This window comes from Cornus florida, unplaced genomic scaffold (assembly GCF_030987335.1).
Source record: "Cornus florida cultivar Cherokee Brave unplaced genomic scaffold, ASM3098733v1 CherokeeBrave_3.0.0_Hap2_Chr07, whole genome shotgun sequence".
In the NCBI taxonomy this organism is placed as follows: Eukaryota; Viridiplantae; Streptophyta; class Magnoliopsida; order Cornales; family Cornaceae; genus Cornus; species Cornus florida.
The window spans coordinates 3,692,490-3,712,623 of record NW_026775577.1 but is presented as its reverse complement, the minus strand read 5'-3'; the positions used below and the strand labels follow the sequence as shown (position 1 = coordinate 3,712,623).

Below are 20,134 nucleotides of genomic sequence, written 5' to 3'. Positions count from 1 at the left end.
CTGAATTAGATTTTATCCCGTGCGAGGTCAACCTACTCTACTTAAACGTGGAGACGTCCTCTGGGTGTGGTCCCCACAAATGGTGGGAAAAGACAATTATGCACTTAATAAAAAAAATTTATATTGTGGATAATCGATTTTGTTATATAACGAGAGAGAACTGTATCAGTGTTTTTACGGTTAATATTATGGTTAAATTATAGTGATCACCCTCAATGATTACTCCAAAAATATAAATCTATATATATATATATAGATATAAAATAAAACAAAAAAAATACATTGAACTTCTCCATAATCCATAGTTTTAAAACAAATGTCGTTTCTCAAAATTAATACCACTCAACAATTATTTGTGTTGGCATTAAAATTTCAAATTATCATTTTACCCTTACAAAATTGTTTTATTTAATTAAAAGAATCTAGATTTTACAAACAAAATTGTGAAAGTTCATATCAAGAGTTTGACTAAATTGTCTAACCATGTAATTTTTCTAAATTGTGAAACATATGAAAGTGTCAAACCTAATAAAATATTACAGTGTTTAATTAATAAGAAACTCTATGTACTTGAAAAAAATTCATATACAATGGAGTACAAATTTTTAGGAGTCAACTTATGTTTAAATTATATGTTACCAAAAACACATAACAATGAAAATATTGCAGAATTTTTCGGAAAAAAAAAAATGATAACATTACGTGAACCGAACAATCTCCTTTATTGAACTGGTTTTTTCATCAATTTTTTATTTTTATTTTTATTTTTTTATATTCACACATTGTATCTTTGGCCTATGCAATTAGCCTTGATGGGTTGGATGAGCCCTTTTTTGGTGAGAAATTTGACACATTTGGTTTTTAAATTTATTTTTATTTCCTAGGAGGTGGAGTCAACCTCTCAGAACAATTCATTATTGAAAAAAAATCGCTAAAGATTGCTCCAATGCAAATTCCCTAATTCGAAGGAGTAAGTTGAGAGACTTTGTTATCAGAATTGTCCATAATATTCTGTTAACTTGGCAAACGAACAAAGTAAAATAATTACAGACATTTTTGGCTCTACGGTTAATCAAAGTATCAAACATTTATAACACAACCAAAATAAGTCCAAGTGTGGTAGCAATTCAACATGTTGGTTTCACAGAACCAACTTAGGTGGCGTTTGATAAAACTAAAAATTAAGTACTGAAAATTTTAAGAACTGAAAATTTTAAAAATTGAAGTTTTTAAGTGATAAATAAAAAATAAATATTTTTTAAAATTTTCAGCGTTCAGCATTCAATAATAAATGATGTCCTAATGTTATTGGTATATCATCGCTTTCTTGCAAATTCGTACACTTGTATTCAAACTTTTAAAATTTTATCAGTATGCTAAAAATACATAAAGTACTTGGCAAAGGTTGTTTTACTGCCTATCTATTCCTAATAAGTAATTCTCCATCAAATGCTTTGAATTATTTTCTTTTCAAAAAAAAATAAAAAAGGTTGTTTGAATTAACTGCTTCAATTTCAACTCTAGCATCAATAAATTAATAAAATATATTTATAACATGAACTTGTTATTTTTACACAAGAACGTCACACATTAATTAAAACAACACCAACATTGCTTGATTACATTGTTTGATTCTAAATTCATAACAATGTTTTGTGTATAAAAATATGTACAGATATATACAATATCTAGGACTTTGCGGTTCCATGACCTTTAGGTCAACAATCCTCACTTATTCATAGTATGATATAAATATACATCACTGTCTCTCTATCTTCATTTCACATTTCACATATTTCCAGTGAGATCCACTTTTATGACAACTAAAGGCTACCAACCTAGTTGCAGAACCACCAATACTTATAATTGAAAAGGAAAAGTGATCTCTCCGACTATTTTATGTGACTGAGAAATGATGTCATCATGACAGCTAACGTTCCCCTCACATAAATGCAGTCTGATATCTCTTGACTTTGGATCGCTGTATCACGACTCTTTCAAAAGAGCAGTTTGTGTGCAAAAACTAGTAAATCCAGATTGTTACCACTAGAGAAGTCGGATATGTCCTGCTTCCATTTTTCTGCTCTATGCTCCTTGATTTTTATAACTACGCAACAGGGGGATTTTGTGGGTTGAAGGCGATTCTAAGTTACCAATTTCATTGTCATCACCCATATCTTCCTTTGCTTTTCCCCACAATACTGTGTAAAACCCAATTGATATTATTGTTGCTCCTGCAACACTGTAGAATGAGAAAAGGAAAATTAGTGGTTTGAATAAATTAAAACCAAACAAAATCATGCCATTGTTCGGAAAAGTATGGAACAAGTTGATAGCCTATATTATACATTATATGTACACACATAGAGAGAGGAATATGGCAATCTTCTAAGCATATTTATTACCTTCCAAGATACAGAGTATCGCCGAGGAACATGACGCCCATTGCAACCGCAATGGCAATTGACAATGGCTTGAACATTGCAACGTAGACCGGCCCCTTCAAGTGCAATGCCCATGTGTGGACAGCATTGTTCAAGAATGATCCGAGGATCCCCTAAACAAGAATAGAATCCCACATTTAAACATTATTGCCAAGAGACGCACTTAATCAATCATATTGTAGAGAGCAATGTCATCAATCACTTACCGAGCATATAATAGAGAGCAATACTATATCAAGTCTAATTCTCCAAGCATTCAAGTCTGGTTCTGTAATTAAACCTACAATTGCACCTAGGATGCTAACGGATAAGTTGTAAAAGAAGATAACCGTCAGTTCTGCTGGATACTCCTTCATAATTGACACCTATTAAAAGTGACACGAATTCGAAAATCAGCTTTTCTAGGTTCTCAAATGTAATTCAGAATTAGTTCCAGTTTGAGATTATGTATATGTACCAGAACAATGTACCACATTGCCACCAATATAGACTGCGTTGCAAGGAAAAGGCCGCCAATAACCCAATTTGAGCACAGTGAGTGCAGAGGCTGACGAAGCAAAATGGGGAGAAATGAAGTCAATATGAGCGGTGGACCTTTATAGAGAACCACTACAAGTGCTCCTGATATTGACACTATGGTGCCTATGATTTTAGCTTGACTGCTTGAGCTTCTCAATGCTACTTTTTCCATCCTATTTGATGCCCCAAAGAAGAACTCAAATAGGTCAAAACACAGATATAGCCAATATACCACAGACTTAAAACAGTCTTATAGCCCCAACTATTTAAATGATCAGACTTCAAAATGAACTGAATATGACAAGAAATAGGACTTGTGAATGCCATGGTGCATTGCAACGAAAATACACAGCTTGAGCCTAGCCTACCTAACTGAAGCTGGACCTAATACGGGAAAAACATTGCCAAGACTAAACCTAGTATGTGTGAGCTAATGATCTGTTCCGCACCATGAAGGAAAGGAAGGAAATTGCAAAGTTTTCACAGTTTGGGACAAAAGGAAAAAGGAAAAAAACAGAGAGTAGTCTTTCCCCCTGCAACCTGCATACACCAATTTAATTTCCTCACAAAAGTTGAAGGAAATGAAGAGAGAAAGGAGTTTCCTTTTTATATTTTTACTCTTCATTAAAAGAATAGTAGTTTAATAGTTAAATTTAACACTAAAGTCTAAATTCTTAAAACTAATTTTCAACAATTCTTGAAATAGAATACTGATTTTTTAAAACTAAAAAGAATGCTATCTGAAATTTGTTTGATTTTATTATTATTTAAAAAAAAAAAAAAAAAAAAAAAAAAAAAAAAAAAAAACCCTCAGTTTTCAGAGATTAGTTTTTATAAAACAGTCAGCGAAACGAATTTTTAAATCCTATGAAAACGTTTTCTTGCTCTAAAAAAACTGAACCAAATAGCCACAGCATTTATGTCTTTTTCCCTTGAAAACCTTGCTTTCTTAAGAATTAACCCTTTTCCTCCTCCCATATTCCCATCTCTCAATTTTCACCATTGTACTAATTTACTAAACGAACTGTAAGGCATAGAATAAATTGAACCACATTTTTAACCTAGATTATGCTAAAAAAGAAAGAAAAGTAAAAATAAAAGTTGAAAGAGGATAATGAAAGGGACAATGGGATTACTAAGCTTTGTTTGTACTGTTTGCTAGTTTTTTTTTTGTTGTTGCTAGCTTTTGGAAATGGGATTTTTTGAGCCATCTGTTTTTTAAGGGTATGCCCTTACTTTGCTTTGTTGTACACTAATAAATTTTGCTAAAAAAAAAAAAAAAAAAAAAAAGAGTTAAAAACTCAATGGAGGAAGAAGTAGGTACAAAGTCACCACCACATAAGTACATCACACAATCCTTCTCAACAAGTGTTTATCTCACGTGTATTTTTTATTTTAAAATCAGATACACATACCAACACACCCTTCAAGTAAAGGAAATACCACTCAAGTCAATGCTAAGTGGTAAATCAATTAAGCATTTTTATAACATTTTTCAGAAAAATAAAATAGATGAAACTGTAACAATCATGAACAATAATACAAAGAAAATTATATTAAAAAGATGAAGATAAATTAAACCTGAAAATGATGGCAAGAACAAAGGTGAAAGCAGGGATCAGGTTGCTGATGGCCGAAGAAAGAGTTGGAGAACTGTAATTGATGCCTGCGTATCCCATGATTGTAGATGTATATCTGCCCACATCCAATTTAAACATAAATCATACTGTTATTTTACTCAATCTTCTCTCTATCTCAAATAATAATAAATAAATAAAAACTATATATATACACATATGAATCAGAAATCATTGATTTATTTTGTTTTATTTTGGAATGAAACAACACGTTCTATATAGATGAATAATAAATCAGCATACCCAATTAGGCCAAGGAGGCAGATTTTACATATGATGGAGAAATTAAGTGGAGGTAGCACTCTTGATCTGCACAATGAATGTATTGTTTGTAAACAATAAATCAAACATGTAAAATGATATATATATATATATATATATATAGAGAGAGAGAGAGAGAGAGAGAGAGAGAGGAGAGAGAGACCTGTGGGAGAAGAAGGGTGAAGGAAGGAGAAGGAGAGCTGCAATTGCATAAGCGTAAGCGATGAAGACATGGTAACTGATGATCCCTCTGAGTGTAGCAGCTTTGAATAAGGTATTGACGGCTACAGTAACGCATTCCATGGTCACCAAGGTTGTAAATGGCAGCACATCTCTGTAACAATACCTTCCATTTCTCATCTTTCTTCCTTCTCCTTCACGCTCTCTTTGTCAACCGTGGAGACTACCTTTATATTTGTAGTCTCCACAAAAAGGGCCCACCCTATTGAAACAGAGAATCAGGTTCCAGCGTACATTTTTGGCTATAATGTTATATAATGCTATTAACTCCATATCTAATAATATTACATTAAGGATGTGATAGTTAAGGTGTTTCATTTTTTATTTAAATCTGTAATATTGCATGTAATTGTATCATGCTATATGGATCTTGAAAGTAAATGCGTTATATATATAAATTTTTTTTTCAAGGAAAGTAAATGGTCTGATGGTATTAAATGATGTTGTATCATTAGGAAATTGCTCAATAAAATACAATACAAAAAGTTGTATCAAATATTATCCTGATTCATGTTAGTGTATTATAATATAGTTAAATTATAAAAATTAATAATTATTATATATATATATATATATATATATATATTACGTCAATGATGATAGATTTAGACATCTTAAAGCATTGAATAATCTATCACGAGAAGTATTTGCCATAAAACTATTCCTTAGGATTGAATAAAAATATGTTAACCTTTTCTACACCAATCTCGTTTTTTAATTTTACTACCAGTTTACAATTACTTTTTACAAATATTAAATTTTGAAGCACTATTTCCCGAAATTATTTTATTTAATTTAAAAATTATAAAATTCATGGATAGTAAAAGTACATATATTCTCCCACCCTTTTTTTCTTTTTTTTTGATGCACTAAAAAGTACTAAACTTGATATTGCTTATACCCATATACATAAAAATAAAAAAAAAAACTCACAATCTATATATTACATGCACATACATGCATATAAATAAAATAAATAACTACGTTTCTAATGCATATTTTGACCCCTTTGACTAGAGCTAAACTTGGAGCATGAACAAACACCCATTTGATGTTACACAATGCATATGACTAAGTAATTAATAATTAGAAATAGGCTTCTGTTTTTATGGGTACAATATTGTAGCATTTTTTATATAAAGGTGCTACTTGTGTTTTGATTCTATATTTAACGTTATTGCAAAGTGTTGCATCTAAATTTAATAGTATATATTACATCTCAATATAAAGTTTTACATGTTCATCAAAGAAACGTCATTTGATGCACTAAAAATTACTAAACCTGATCTAGATTCTACACAAATACATACAAACTCACAATCTATATGTTACACATACATACATATAAATAAAATATATAAAGTACGTTTCTAATGCATATTTTGACCCCTTTGACTGATGCTAAGCTTAGAGCATCAACAAGTACACAATTGAATTTCCACAATGCATATTGCTATGTAATTAACAATTAGAAATGTGCTTCTGTTTTTCTGCACTACACTCCTTGTTTTTTATGATTCTGTAACAGAGGAATTCTGTGGGCTGAAAGCGCTTCCAAGCTATCAATTTCACTCTCATCAACCATCTCCTCCTTTGCTTTTCCCCACATTACTGTGTAAAATCCAATAGAGATTATTGTTGCTCCTACAACACTGCATAATGGGAAAAAGATTATTAGTGATTCGAATAAATTGCTGTTATAGTTTTAAGCTAATTTTTATGGGCATATATGGACATGCAATAGGGCATGAAAAACAATTGCAAAAACTGAATTACTATGGAAAAATTGAAAGCCTACATTATACATTTATGTGTACACAAAGAGAGAGGAATGTGACAATGAGCTAAGCTGTTTATTACCTTCCAAGATAGAGAGTGTCACCGAGGAACATGACCCCCATGGCAACTGCAATGACAATTGACAATGGCTTGAACATTGCAACATAGACAGGCCCCTTCAAGCGTATTGCCCATGTGTGGACGGAGTTGTTCAAGCATGATCCGAAAACCCCCTAAACAAGCATAGAACCCCACATTTAAACATTATTGCAACGAGACACACTTAATCGATCGTATTTGGTGGTTGAATGCCATCAATTAATCACTTACCGAGCATACAATAGATAGCAATGCTATATCAAATTTAATTCTCCAAGCACTCCAGTTTGGTTCTGTGATGAAACCTACAATTGCAGCTAGGATGCTAACGATCAAGTTGTAGAAGAAGACTACGGTCAGTTCTGCTGGATACTCCTTCATGATTTGCGCCTATTACATGTCACACAAATTCAAGAAATCAGCTTTTCTATGTCCTCAAATGTAATTCAAAAGAAGGTCTAGTTTGAGATAGGTGTAGGAGGAATTTGAAATCATATATGTACCTGAACAATGTACCACATTGGCACCAAAATATACTCAGTTGTAAGGAAAAGGCCGCCAATCACCCAATTTGAGCGTGGCGAGCTTAGAGGCTGACGAAGCGAAATGGAAGGAAATGAAGTCAATATGACTGGTGGACCTTTATAGAGAACCACTACAAATGCTCCTGATATGGATACTACGGTACCTATGATTTTAGCTTGGCTGCTTGAGCTTCTCAATGCTACCTTTTCCATCCTATTTGAGGCCCCAAAGAAGCAAAAAGATTAAAAATAAGTAATGGTTTCAATAGGAGAAGTGGACTCTCAAGTTTCAACACTATGATGAACTTGGTTGAAGCATCTGACCGAGTAAGTACTCAAATAGGTCAAACCACAAATATAACTAAAATGCTACATATTTTTAACAGCCATATAGCCCCAACTATTGGAATAATCATACTTAAAACTAAACCTAGTATGTGTGAGCCAATGATCTGTTCTGCACCATGAAGGAAATTGCAGAGTGTTCACAGTTCGTGATTAAAGATGACGGAAAAAAAACAGGGAGTAGCATTTTCTTCTGCAATCTACAGACACCAAATTTTTTTTTCCTCCCAAAAGTGGAAGGATATGAAGTCTCCTTTTTTTCTGTTTTTACCCTTCAATGGTTAAATTAAACCCAAAAGATTATTCTTAAAACTAATTTTTAAGAATTTTCAAAACAAAATACAAAATTTTAAAAACTAAAAAAGAATGTTAGTTAATTTGTTTTTCGTTAACTCAGTTTTCACATATTAGCTTTTATTAACTGTCAATCAAATTAGTTTTAAATTAATTCTCTGAGAACATTTAACCCATTTTCCCTATTTGAAAACCTTATTGTTCTAAGAATAACTCTTTTGCTCCTCCCAATTTCCCCTCTCTCAATTTTCACCCTTGCACTAAAAGGATGGTAAAGTATAAAATAAATTGAACCACTTTTTCAACTTTGATAATTGAACCACTTTTTCAACTTTGATAATGCTGAAGAGAAAGAAAAAGAAAAGCAAAAAAGTAAATAGAAAAGAAAGAAAAAGAAAAGCAAAGAAGTAGGTACAAAGTCACTGTTGAGTGCGGCTTAAGTATAAATACTCTAAGATTATTATATTTTTTAAATCAGTTAGACACACTAATACACCATCCAGCTGAAGTAAATACCACTCAAGTCAATGCCAAGTGGTAACTCAATTAAGCATTTTACATAAAATTGTATTTATAAAACATTTTTCATAATAATAATAAAATAAAAAAATTGGATGAGGCTGTAATAATCATGAACAATAATACAAAGAAAAAAATATATAATAAAGGATGAAGAGAAAAAAACCTGAAAATGATGGCAAGAATGAAGGTGAAAGCAGGTATCAGGTTGCTGATGGCAGAAGAAAGAGTTGGAGAACTGTAATTAATCCCTGTGTACCCCACAATTTGAGATGCACACCTAATTACATCCAATCAAACACTAAAACACTTTAATTATACATCCAATTAAGCATAAATAAAATTTAATTATACATCCATCTCTTGATCCTAATTAATCACAGTTTTTTTTATTTATGAAACAACAAGTTCTGTAAGATGAGAAATAAATCACCATACCCAATTAGGCCAAGAAGGCAGATTTTAGATATGATGGAGAAATTGACTGGAGGAAGCACTCTTGATCTGAAGAATGAATAATTGTAGGTAAGCAATTATTCAAAAAGAAACAGAGGAAGCCTTTTTATATGTCATTCCATACACGATTATGAAGAAATTAACACCTAAATTGATATAATATGAGATATATACATATATATGTATGTATAGAGAGAGAGAGAGACCTGTGGGAGAAGAAGGGCGAAGGAAGGAGAATGAGAGCTGCAACTGCATAAGCATAAGCGACAAAGACATGGTAGCTCATGCCTTTGAGTGTGGCCGCTTTGAATAAGGTGTTCAAGGCTACATTGATGCACTCCATGGTCACCATGGCTGTCAATGGCAGCACATCTCTGTAACAATACCTCCCACCTGTCATCTTTCTTCTCCCTTCCCCCTTTCTCTCGCTGTCTCTCTTTCTCTCTCTAGAGGACACACTTTCTCTCTCTATCTCTCGAGTGTGGAGGACACATTTTTCTGTTTTTATCTACTATATAAATGTGTTTTATGAGTGCTGTTACTTTGTTGCATCCTTGAAAAACTGCACAATAAAATGAGGTACAAAAAGAGAGGATTAAGATTCATGTATAGTATATAAATTATATAGTTGAATTATAGTGATGTTTACATTCACCTTCTTCATAAAATATAATTCTAAAACAAATTTTGTATTTTAAGATTAATTTCAGTCAACAATAATCTTTGTAAACTTTAACATTTCAAATAAAATATCTAGAATTTCTGGACAACATAGTAAAAGTACCTATTTGAGAGTTGGACTATCTGTCAATATAATTTTTTAAATAAAGAGGAGATCATTGTAATTATAAAAAATATATTTGTATATTATTTAATATATATATATATACACACACACACATATATTTACGGACATGTGTCTGTTCGTGTGGAATGCAACTTAATGATTTCCTTGTGATCCTCTCCCCTGCGTGCGACAGAGCATTGTTACTTTTTGGTACGCTAAAACGATGTCGTGCTAGTGCATACACTAAGCCTTGCATTGCATCACATGGATCATTATTATATTTAAGAGTTAATTACAGTCACATTCTTAAAATTTGTCTTATTGACAATTAAATGGAAGTTGACTTATTTTTGGACACTCAGACACTGATAAAAAAAATTAATACAAACAAATCTTTAAAAAATAAATAAATAAATAAGATGAGATAATCCTTCAATAAAATGTTAACTTTATCTAAAAAAAAATTAAAATATTTAAATAACAAAATTACCCTTCAACGTTATTAACCACACGTTTGTCTCCAAAAACCCATAAATCTGCAACTCTATCTCTCTACCATCCACTGAGCCATTATTAGTAAAACATAATTTTTCTTTTAGATCAAGTCTGTTTACACACACATACAGATGTTAAACCTGTTTGTAAATATATATGAAAACCATCAAAATGTGTGTGTGTGTATATATATATATATATTCATTCATTCTCTGATTGTAATTTGTTGAAGAAAAGTTCAGATTTTGACACATTCATATCAATCGGCATGGGCATTGCCTATCTTGATTTCTTCTAATTTTTTACTTACGAAATTTAAATATATAGACCCAATTCGTTAATTATATTTGGGGTTGGTTTTGTGTTCTTCAATTACTGTATTTCTATTTATTTTTAGTTCACAATTTTTATATGGTTCAGAATCCTGATATCCATATAGATGTTATTGAGTTCTATTCTTTAATATCAATGGCAGTAATAAGTTAAACCCTCCCTTTCTCATAACCATGACAGAGTAATTTTTTAAACCCAGTTCTTAAATTTGCTGAATAATCCATTCATTTTGTTATTGTTTGTGTTGGGGTTAGATTTGAATTTGAAATAGGAAGGTCATTGAGCTCTAGCCGGAGAGACGATGACCCACTGGTTGCATGTTCATTGTGTCCTTCCTTATTTTTAGATTTCGGTCTGTTGATGCCATCTTTTTTGTAACTGTCCTCTAGTTTTCATAGATTGAGCGAGGAGGGTGAGGATGACAGAAAAGGGTGTTGGGTTGGTGGCAATTTTGGACTTGGTGTGGTGCCGGTGGCTAGTTGTAAAAAGGGTCATTTGTTTCACGTCGGAATCGGACAGTGGATATAAATGGGTGGGTATGCAATACTACCCAATAGTTCGAGTTTTTAGGTAAATGGGCAAGCGCCAACCTGTTACAGTTAGTATTAAAGTCAGACACAGTGCTTGATTCGGTGTTACGCCAAGCGCCCGATTCGAAAGGCGTCCGGGTTAGCACCCCAGATAAACAGGGTGGCCCGAACTGCAACGCGCTCTCGTTGCGAGTTTGGGTGGGGGAGAATGTAACAAGGGTTATTTTTTCCACATCGGAATCGGATAAGAAAGTAATTGAGTATAAATGGGTGAGTATACAATACTATCCAATAATTCAAACTTTTAGGTAAATGGACAAACGCCCACCTGTTACACTAATTATGAAGTGGTGGTGGTGCTAATGGCTTCCCTTTTTTCTTTCCCAACATTAACTCTAAAATCATATTTAAAATAAATATTATACGTAGTATAATAACTTTTTTAAGGTCATTGATATGAATATTAATTTGTTCACAGAAGATAATGGAGAAGGGAAAAAGAGAGGGGGGATAGATAATGGAGAAGGGGTAATTGATCTTGGTGGTGTGCGGTAGATTTGTTGAAAAAAAGGTTTAAAAGGTAATTTAATTATTTTAAATGATCAACTCACATGTCAAAGGGTAACAATGTCAATTCACTATAGGCAGCTGATCATTGAGGTGTCTTTGTGAACTTTATCAAAACTGAGAGGGTGTGATTATCCAAAATAGAGCTAACTTTTATCTGGCTGTCAATATAGGAAACTTCAAGAGGTGTAACTGTAATTAACCCTACCTATATTTAAAATACAAATTCAAATTCCATCCGTGAAGAAGATTATGTATGGGTGGGCAAATAATTCATGAACACACGAATCGGATCGCTACATCCATGGATCGATGACGAATTAAAAAAAAAATCGAATCCGTAACTCACGAATTGAGCTATTAAAAATCTGATCCGTGAGTCTGATTTGATCTGATCCATGAAATATATATTTTTTCAAATAATATATTAGTAAATTATGAAAAAATAATAATATACTAGTTAATTTAATTAGTTAATTATAAGTTAATGGGTTTTAAAGATGTATTAGTTAATAATTATTTAAATATATGAATTAATATAAATAAATTAAAATTTTATCAATTGAGTTATTGTTAAAAGACAAATTAATAATAAATAATAATAATAATAGATAATTTAAATAAAATTCAATTCACGGATTCAATTCTATCCGTTATTACACGGATTCGATCTGTGGAATAACAGATCGGTGACGAATTAAGATTTGTCTAATCCATTGAGAACAGATCGAATTAAAATTAATGCCTAATTTAATCCGTGACCAGCTTTAAGATTATGTGCTTTCATCCGCGTAAGTTATTAGCGTAACGCACTTTGTGGTAATACAATAAATATATAAAAAAGATATAAAATAATATAATATAAATAAAATTCCTAATTCTAAAAACACCTAACTACACTACATCTATGTGTTGTATTCCACACACGACGCTTCGCTGTATTTCCAGGTCACGCCACTCTATTTAAGAGTTGTTCTTTTAGAGCAACATTGTTGCATTTTCTTTAACCAAAAAAAAAAAAAAACATTGTTGCATTTTTTACGTAGTAGTGCTGAACATCATAATAAAGATGGGACATTTGAATCGTTTCGTATTTTCACATGAATGTGATTGGTGACGTTTAATTGCCAAAATAGAGATAAGACAACACCATTATTGTTTTGTTGGGTGGAATGGACAACTTTAATGTGATGAGTGAAATTATTGGTTCTACAGGCTTTTTATATTCAACCCTTGTCAAGTATAGTGATCATCGAGTGTAGCAACCAGACGCAAATTAACAATGATGTCAAATCCGACTGATATTGACGGCTCATGATACTCCGCCCAAATAAATAAATAAATAAATCATTCTCACCGCATTTAAAATTGATTTCATTGGTTTCTTATTTCTTTACCCAAATAATTGAACTGAAAAATATTCAATAAACAGAATAATTAATGAACAATCCAAAGGAAACTAATCAATGGAATTCATACGATCAATTGTCAGACTCTTGATTCTTGAATATATCAATTAATTATTTTTTATATTTTATTAATAGTGAGACAAAATTCATACTATTTTTGTCAACTTAATTTTTTTTAATTAGGAATATGATTATCTTTTCGCATAATAAGTATTTTTTTTTTTTTGGGCTATTGGATAAAACTTAAAAGTGTTTTCACACCGATTTGAGGTGGTATATTTGTCTTATAAAGCTTAAAAACACAAAAAATAATAAATAAATAAATAAAGCCCTCTATTATATTTTATTGCAACCTTATATAGAAATGTATTTTAATACATTAACATATTTTGTTTTTAAGCCACAGACATCCAATTCCAAAAATCATTCCTCTTTGTGTCATGATCAAATCAAATATTTCGAAACAATCAAGTCCTTAGATTCAGTACCTGCATAACACATTGATCAACAAAGAAACAAAGAGTTCACTAATCGGCTTGCACAAGAGAAAACCACGGGAGAATAAAATCAGAGCTTTAAAATTAAAATCAAAGAAAAATTAGTTAAAACTTTAAATTAAATTTTTTCTAATTTTAAATTCAAGACGTGGATAACATACACATACATCGTTCATGAACAAGTCCATTCCTTTTGAGAAGCAAACTAGCTCTATTCTCCCTATAAAATATAGCTAATTTCGTTAGATTATTTATATATTTTATATATATACTTTCAAGAGGCATGTTTATCAGTAATTGTTCAGAAACAGGTTCTAGACTGCAAACACATTGGGAAAACATTGCAACAAACAAGTTCACCAAATAGCTTCTAACACAATGTACACTGTTCTCCTACCATGAACAACACCAAAATATAATGACTATTTTACCCCCCACGTATTTTATAAAAATTCTTACACAAAACACAATGCTGAAAAACAAGTAGCAGCAAACTGCATACAAGGCCAGTAGCCTAATACTATAAGCAAGCAATACCAGCCACTCCAAGACTTGGACAAACATCATATCTCAGCAACTAGGGTTGACTTCGGTGATCAAATTGAACCTCCAAACCATCTTATAAATTCATAAACCAGAGCCAAAGCACCTTCCTCTCAACAGCTCCAAACCCTGCACTTGAGAGAACCATTACCGAATACTTTGAATTATCTCCCCATGAATATTTCAGACCCTTTGCAGAGCAGAATAGCTCTATTCTCCGAGATAGGTATATTCCTTGGAGAAAAAAAGAAAAATGAGATAAACTTATTGACAGTTGCTCAATATGAAGCAACAAATGCATTCAATGTATAGTTTCTAATATAATGTGCCCTTTTCTCCCACCATGAACAAAAGAATTGGTGGTTTTAGGACGCAGGCTAAGACATCGCGCTATTAGACGTCTCTGCCAAATGTATAGGTTTGTTCTACTTCTCTTCACTTATATAATCTTGCAGCAAAGGGGCAGTTGATGTGGGAAGTGATTCCACACTATCAACACCAAAGTCCTCACTCATCTCTTCATTTGCTTTTCCCCACATTACAACATAAAAACCAACAGCTATTATTATCGCGCCAACAACACTGCAAAATTCAAACAATCAAAGTAAACAAATGAATTAAATGAGAAACATGAAGATAAATTAACTAAAGCCAATAGTCACTGCTAGTTCTTCAATTTCCGAATAGATTATAACGACCATAAAGAGGGGATTAATCAGTTTATTTATACCTTCCAAGATAGAGAGCCTCGCCAAGGAAAATGACACCCATGACAGCTGCAATGGCAATTGACAATGGCCTAAACAACGCAACATAGACAGGTCCCTTTGTTTTCAGGCTCCATGTGTGAACAACAGTACCAAAGGCTGATCCAACTATTCCCTATACAAAGAGACATATCTTCAATTAAAAAAAACTACTAATAAACGACAAAAAAGAAATGGTAAATCCATTAGGCTCTTACTGTGTATAATATGGAGAGCAGTGCTACATCGGCTTTTATTTTCCACGCGCTTAAGTTAGGTTCTATAATTAAACATACTGGTGTGGATATGACGGTAATACAGAGGTTGTAGAGGAACACTAAAATAAACTCTGCTGGATACTTCTTAACTGTTTGAGCCTGCAAGATGCTTCGGAATCAATATTTGAATTTATGTGCATTTAAAATCTCACCCAAGTACTTAACAAATAAACTTGGCACAAATGTAAGTTAGACCTGAATAATGTACCAAACAGCGAGTATAACATAATCAATTGCAAGGAGAAGACCACCGATGGACCAATTTGATCGTAATAACTTCAGAATATGATTGAGTGAAATGGATTGTGATATAGTCTCTGTTACAATTGCTGGTCCTGTATATAAAATCACTACAAATGCACCAGAGATCAATACTATGGTGCCAATGATTTTAGCCACTGTGCTTGGGCTTCTTACTTCCAGCCTTTCCATCCTGATTTGGGATAAATGACAAATATCTGTTACTAAATATTCCAAATTTAAAATGGACACAATCTTTTCGCTCTTTCTCAACATGAAAAAATAAAGAAAAAGAGAGAAGAAAGAAATGCAGTAGTGGTCTTGACTAGAATGACAACATAAAATTTTTCTACCTTTCTAAATATATATTCTATTCATACACACACACACACAAAAAAAAAAAAAAATTCTCTTAGGTTCATAAAAAAAAAAAAAAAAAAAAAAAAAAAAAAAAAAAAAAAAAAAAAATTCTCTCAGGTTCATACTAGTGATATTCTCGAATAATTTCCAACCATCAATATTTCAATATTAAATTATTGTCATCTTTTATCTTTGTTTATTTTTTTCTTCTTTAAGTTGAGTTTTTATCTCCACTTAAGCTAATAGCTTTGCACTCATATTTGGTTTTAAGAAAACAGTACTCTTTACTTCAAACATATACTGAAGAACCTTTTACAGTGATTAAGAAACTTTTCCTTTCAACAAAATAAGGGAAGGAGGGAGGAGAAAAATTTTACCAACAAAAATACATGATGCAACTGTTTTGATTTGAAAGTTTGATTAGATTAACTAGAGTTGACCATAATGGTTGAATTAAGGAAAAGGGTGACAATCAAATGACCCACCAACTAAATTATTTTATCAATTGGACGGTGTTCACAAGCAACCCCAAATCAACATCACCAAACACCATCATTAACACTACCACCATGGAAACAATCCAACCATCTTGTACAAAATAAGCCACCATCACTAAACATACTCTAAATTGGACTTTTTGGAGGATAACTCCAAGGGGATGGAAGAGTTTGTTAACAACCACACTCATCGGAAGAGATCTTGAATTCAATTCTCCTCTCTTGAGGCCGGCTTGTATTAAAAATGACACATTTATTGGGGTTTGTCACGTAGGAGGAGATTATTCTCACCCAATAAAGAGAGGCACACATAATATAATGATTTCAGATCGTTTCTTTCAACAAAATAAGGGAGGAGAGAAATTTTTAACCAAGAAAATTACATGATGCAATTGTTTTTGATTTAAAAGTTTGATTAGACTACTAGATTTGACCACAATATTGTGGTGAAATTGAGGTAAACGCCAAATGAAATGACCCACCAACTAGGACTTCTCCTCACTTCACATCAATAAACATCATCGCTCATCTCTAGAGCATCAACTTGTTACAAAATAAGCCGCCATCACTAAAGCATCAACTTTTATCCCCATACTTGTCATCTTATCTCTCTCTCTCTCTCTCTCTCTCGTTTAAACAAACTATATTGGATGTTCTGGAATATAACTCCAAAGGTAAGGAAGAGTTTGTTAAAAAGTACACTTAATTCGAGGAAGTCTTGAATTCGATTCTTCTCCCTTGAGCTCATTCTCACACAAAATTTTCTCAAATTATATTAAAGTTGATCCGCAAGTGGCAGGATTAGATTAGTCATCCCAAAAGAGTTGAGGCACCCTTCAAAATATATATATATATATATATATATATATATATATATAAATTTGGGGAAAAATCTATGTAAGGCACCCTTCTTTTTTTTATTCTTCTTCTTCTTCTATTTCTGTTTTCAGGTCCAATAATTTACCATCACATAGGATTACCAAAATATCCTCAATTTTCATGATTTGCCAGGATTTCTAAAGTCTAATAAAAGTGAGGACAATGTTATCTTACTTCAAATTAAGATGGATCAAAATAGAATTTCATATATGTAAAAAAATGGGTTTGTGCAGCATAAGTGGACCGGAAGATTGGAAACAAAGATATAAGTAAACAAGATTAACAGAAATACAATAGAGAGTGATGAAAGAACCTGAAAATGATGGCAAGTATAAAGGTACAAGCTGGTGTGAGATTGCTCATGGCAGAACCAAGAGTTGGAGAAGCATACTCTATCCCTTTATATCCAAGCATCTGACAAGTGAACCTGACACAGACACACACATATATATAATATTTATATATCCCCAAATATATGCAAACAATTAATTGTCAATTTTCTATAGCAATTAATTACACAATTAATATATGTATACCCAAGAACTCCAAGGAGGCAGATTCTACCCACAAGAAATTTGTCAAATGGAGGAAGTGCTGTTTTTCTGCAGAAAATGAATAACATATATGAGTTATTATATGATATGCTGTGTGTGTCTGTGTGTGTGTGTGTGAGAGAGAGAGAGAGAGGACCTGTGGAAGAAGAAGGCTAAAGGTATGAGAACAAGAGCAGAAACAGCATAAGAGTAGACTATGAAGACACAATAGCTCATCCCTTTCAAAGTGGCTGCTTTATAAAGTGTGCTTGACCCAACATTGGCACACTCCACCATAACCATGAGTGTGAATGGCAACACCTCTCTGTAACAGAACCTTCTTCCCCTGGCCATTTCTCTCTCTCTCTCTCTCTCATACACACACACACAAGTGATCTCTCTAATGTTTGAGTAGCATCATGGTCATGGATTAAGCTAGGTCAATGAAAATAAACAAAAGGAGTAATGTCATTTCAAAGACAATTTGTGGAAAACTGGAATCAGAGAATGCAGAGTGCTTATCGAATGAAAAGTAATGTGGAATATTTTATAATATTTTCCTTATCCGGACCTGTTTAATTTATGTTTATGGTGTAGGGGACTCAACAAATGGAATAATTATAATTGTCATTTTCAGACATTGTAGTGAACAACGCAATTAAAAATATCTATTAATTCCATACAAAGGGAAAGGGAAACGTTGAAAATTTCCATACCATATTATGCAGAGTATGAAGACTTTTAATTGGTTCACCCCATGAGTTAGTTTCATCATTTTTATTGCATCAACGACATTAAGACAAGGAAGTATACAATATTTTAGTAGCACGTAATACTCCTATCTAATGGAATTTCCAAATTGAGAGAGTTATGAAATCTCTCAATTTACTTTCATAGTTGATACATCAGAAATTGAGAGTTTCAAAAAAAAAGTATGATTACATAACAACCTCTTTTAATATTTGACGCATGTACTCAATAATATCCTAACATTTTTTTTCCTTGTTGAATAAATTTAATAACAATTATAATTTTGTCCTTTCTATGTATAAAATACAATATAACATATTATTATAACATAGGAGTATTACTGACTTTTCATATTTAAAGTCACTTTTTGACAATCGAAGAACAAGTTTGGAGAAGGTCAAAGCAATAAGGTCAATGTAATTAGGGATGATAATGGGCCGGTTTGAAGCGAGAATCGCCATCCCAATTTAACATGAAACCCCATCTCCGTCCAAAATCGTTTATTAACCTAGCCCCGCCGAGGGAGGGAGGGAGTAGGGGTGGGATTGAGACGGATTTTATAGAGTATTTTCGTAATTGTATTGTGAATTTAATGAAAGTAAATAATGAAATAATTTTTTTTCCTTAAATAAAACAAATTTTCAGTTATGGTAATAATTTTTTTCCTCTATTACATATAAAAACAAGATTCAACTTATCAATTGAAACTTAAGATTTAATATTATTGTAAGAACATCAAAATAATATATAGAAATTCTCAAATAAAAATAATGTAAAAGGATATATTAATGATTGTAATAAAATTAACTGGGATTTGTTTAATACGGAGTATATAACTAATATTATTGAATATATGTAAAAAAAATAAAAATAAAATTATAATTTATCACTTTAAACAGATGAAATGGAGACAAAATGTGCAGAGGTAACTCATCATCACCTTAAAACCATTTTACCGCCCCTAAGCGTTCTAAAGGCACACCCCACTCTACATGACATTACCCAATATAATGCAAATGATTAATTGCCAATAAAAAAATAAAATAATTGATTCCCAATTTCTAACATTATTATCCATTCATTGTTTTAACTTCATGAAGCCTATACATACCAAATTAAAGAATAAAAAAATGAAGCGCATGAGTTTCTTTAGATATTAAATGCTACAAAATAAATGATGGTTTGTTTTTTTCTCGGTGACTTCATTGCTTTGCTATCTTATTTCATTTTGTTGCTATCACCGAGATAATCTTTTTTACACGCGTCCAGACAAAATTAGATTGGTGGTCCACTGAATAAAAAAAAGTTGATCGATAGTTCAATACATTTATCATTTTTTTATTTTTTGTTGAGTCACATCACGGTATGTGTACGTTCCACGTAGTCGTTATATTCATCATTAGAATATGAAATTTTTAAGAACAACCAATTATGGATGGTAAAAGAGCCAGCCCACCAATTATTTTTTTTAGTCTCCTTAATTTACTTTTACACTATTTTTATTTCTTCTTTTTTTTTTTTTTTACTCTCATACATATAAAATTTTGATATTGTCCCCGTAAAATTATCCATT

At 32.0% G+C, this 20,134-nt stretch overlaps 3 protein-coding genes across 3 annotated transcripts; all 3 read right to left on the bottom strand.

The window, feature by feature from the left end:
• Positions 1–1,594: 1,594 nt before the first annotated feature.
• LOC132315799 (WAT1-related protein At3g28050-like) lies at positions 1,595–5,259 on the bottom strand. Its single transcript, XM_059814208.1, has 7 exons — positions 5,025–5,259; positions 4,844–4,909; positions 4,545–4,658; positions 2,902–3,136; positions 2,651–2,809; positions 2,406–2,557; positions 1,595–2,242 (listed from the first exon to the last, which is right to left on the bottom strand). Exons 1-7 carry the CDS (start codon positions 5,219–5,221, stop codon positions 2,086–2,088), a joined length of 1,080 nt encoding a protein of 359 aa, XP_059670191.1. The 5' UTR covers positions 5,222–5,259; the 3' UTR covers positions 1,595–2,085.
• Positions 5,260–6,288: 1,029 nt separating this feature from the next.
• Positions 6,289–9,638, bottom strand: LOC132315797 (WAT1-related protein At3g28050-like). Its single transcript, XM_059814206.1, has 7 exons — positions 9,324–9,638; positions 9,100–9,165; positions 8,828–8,941; positions 7,483–7,717; positions 7,211–7,369; positions 6,962–7,113; positions 6,289–6,753 (listed from the first exon to the last, which is right to left on the bottom strand). The coding sequence occupies exons 1-7, from the start codon at positions 9,515–9,517 to the stop codon at positions 6,597–6,599; spliced, it is 1,077 nt and encodes a 358-aa protein (XP_059670189.1). The 5' UTR covers positions 9,518–9,638; the 3' UTR covers positions 6,289–6,596.
• Positions 9,639–14,073: 4,435 nt separating this feature from the next.
• Positions 14,074–18,389, bottom strand: LOC132315796 (WAT1-related protein At5g40230-like). The gene is made up of 7 exons (XM_059814204.1): positions 17,969–18,389; positions 17,815–17,880; positions 17,592–17,705; positions 15,498–15,735; positions 15,243–15,401; positions 15,009–15,160; positions 14,074–14,860 (listed from the first exon to the last, which is right to left on the bottom strand). The coding sequence occupies exons 1-7, from the start codon at positions 18,163–18,165 to the stop codon at positions 14,704–14,706; spliced, it is 1,083 nt and encodes a 360-aa protein (XP_059670187.1). The 5' UTR covers positions 18,166–18,389; the 3' UTR covers positions 14,074–14,703.
• Positions 18,390–20,134: the final 1,745 nt, after the last annotated feature.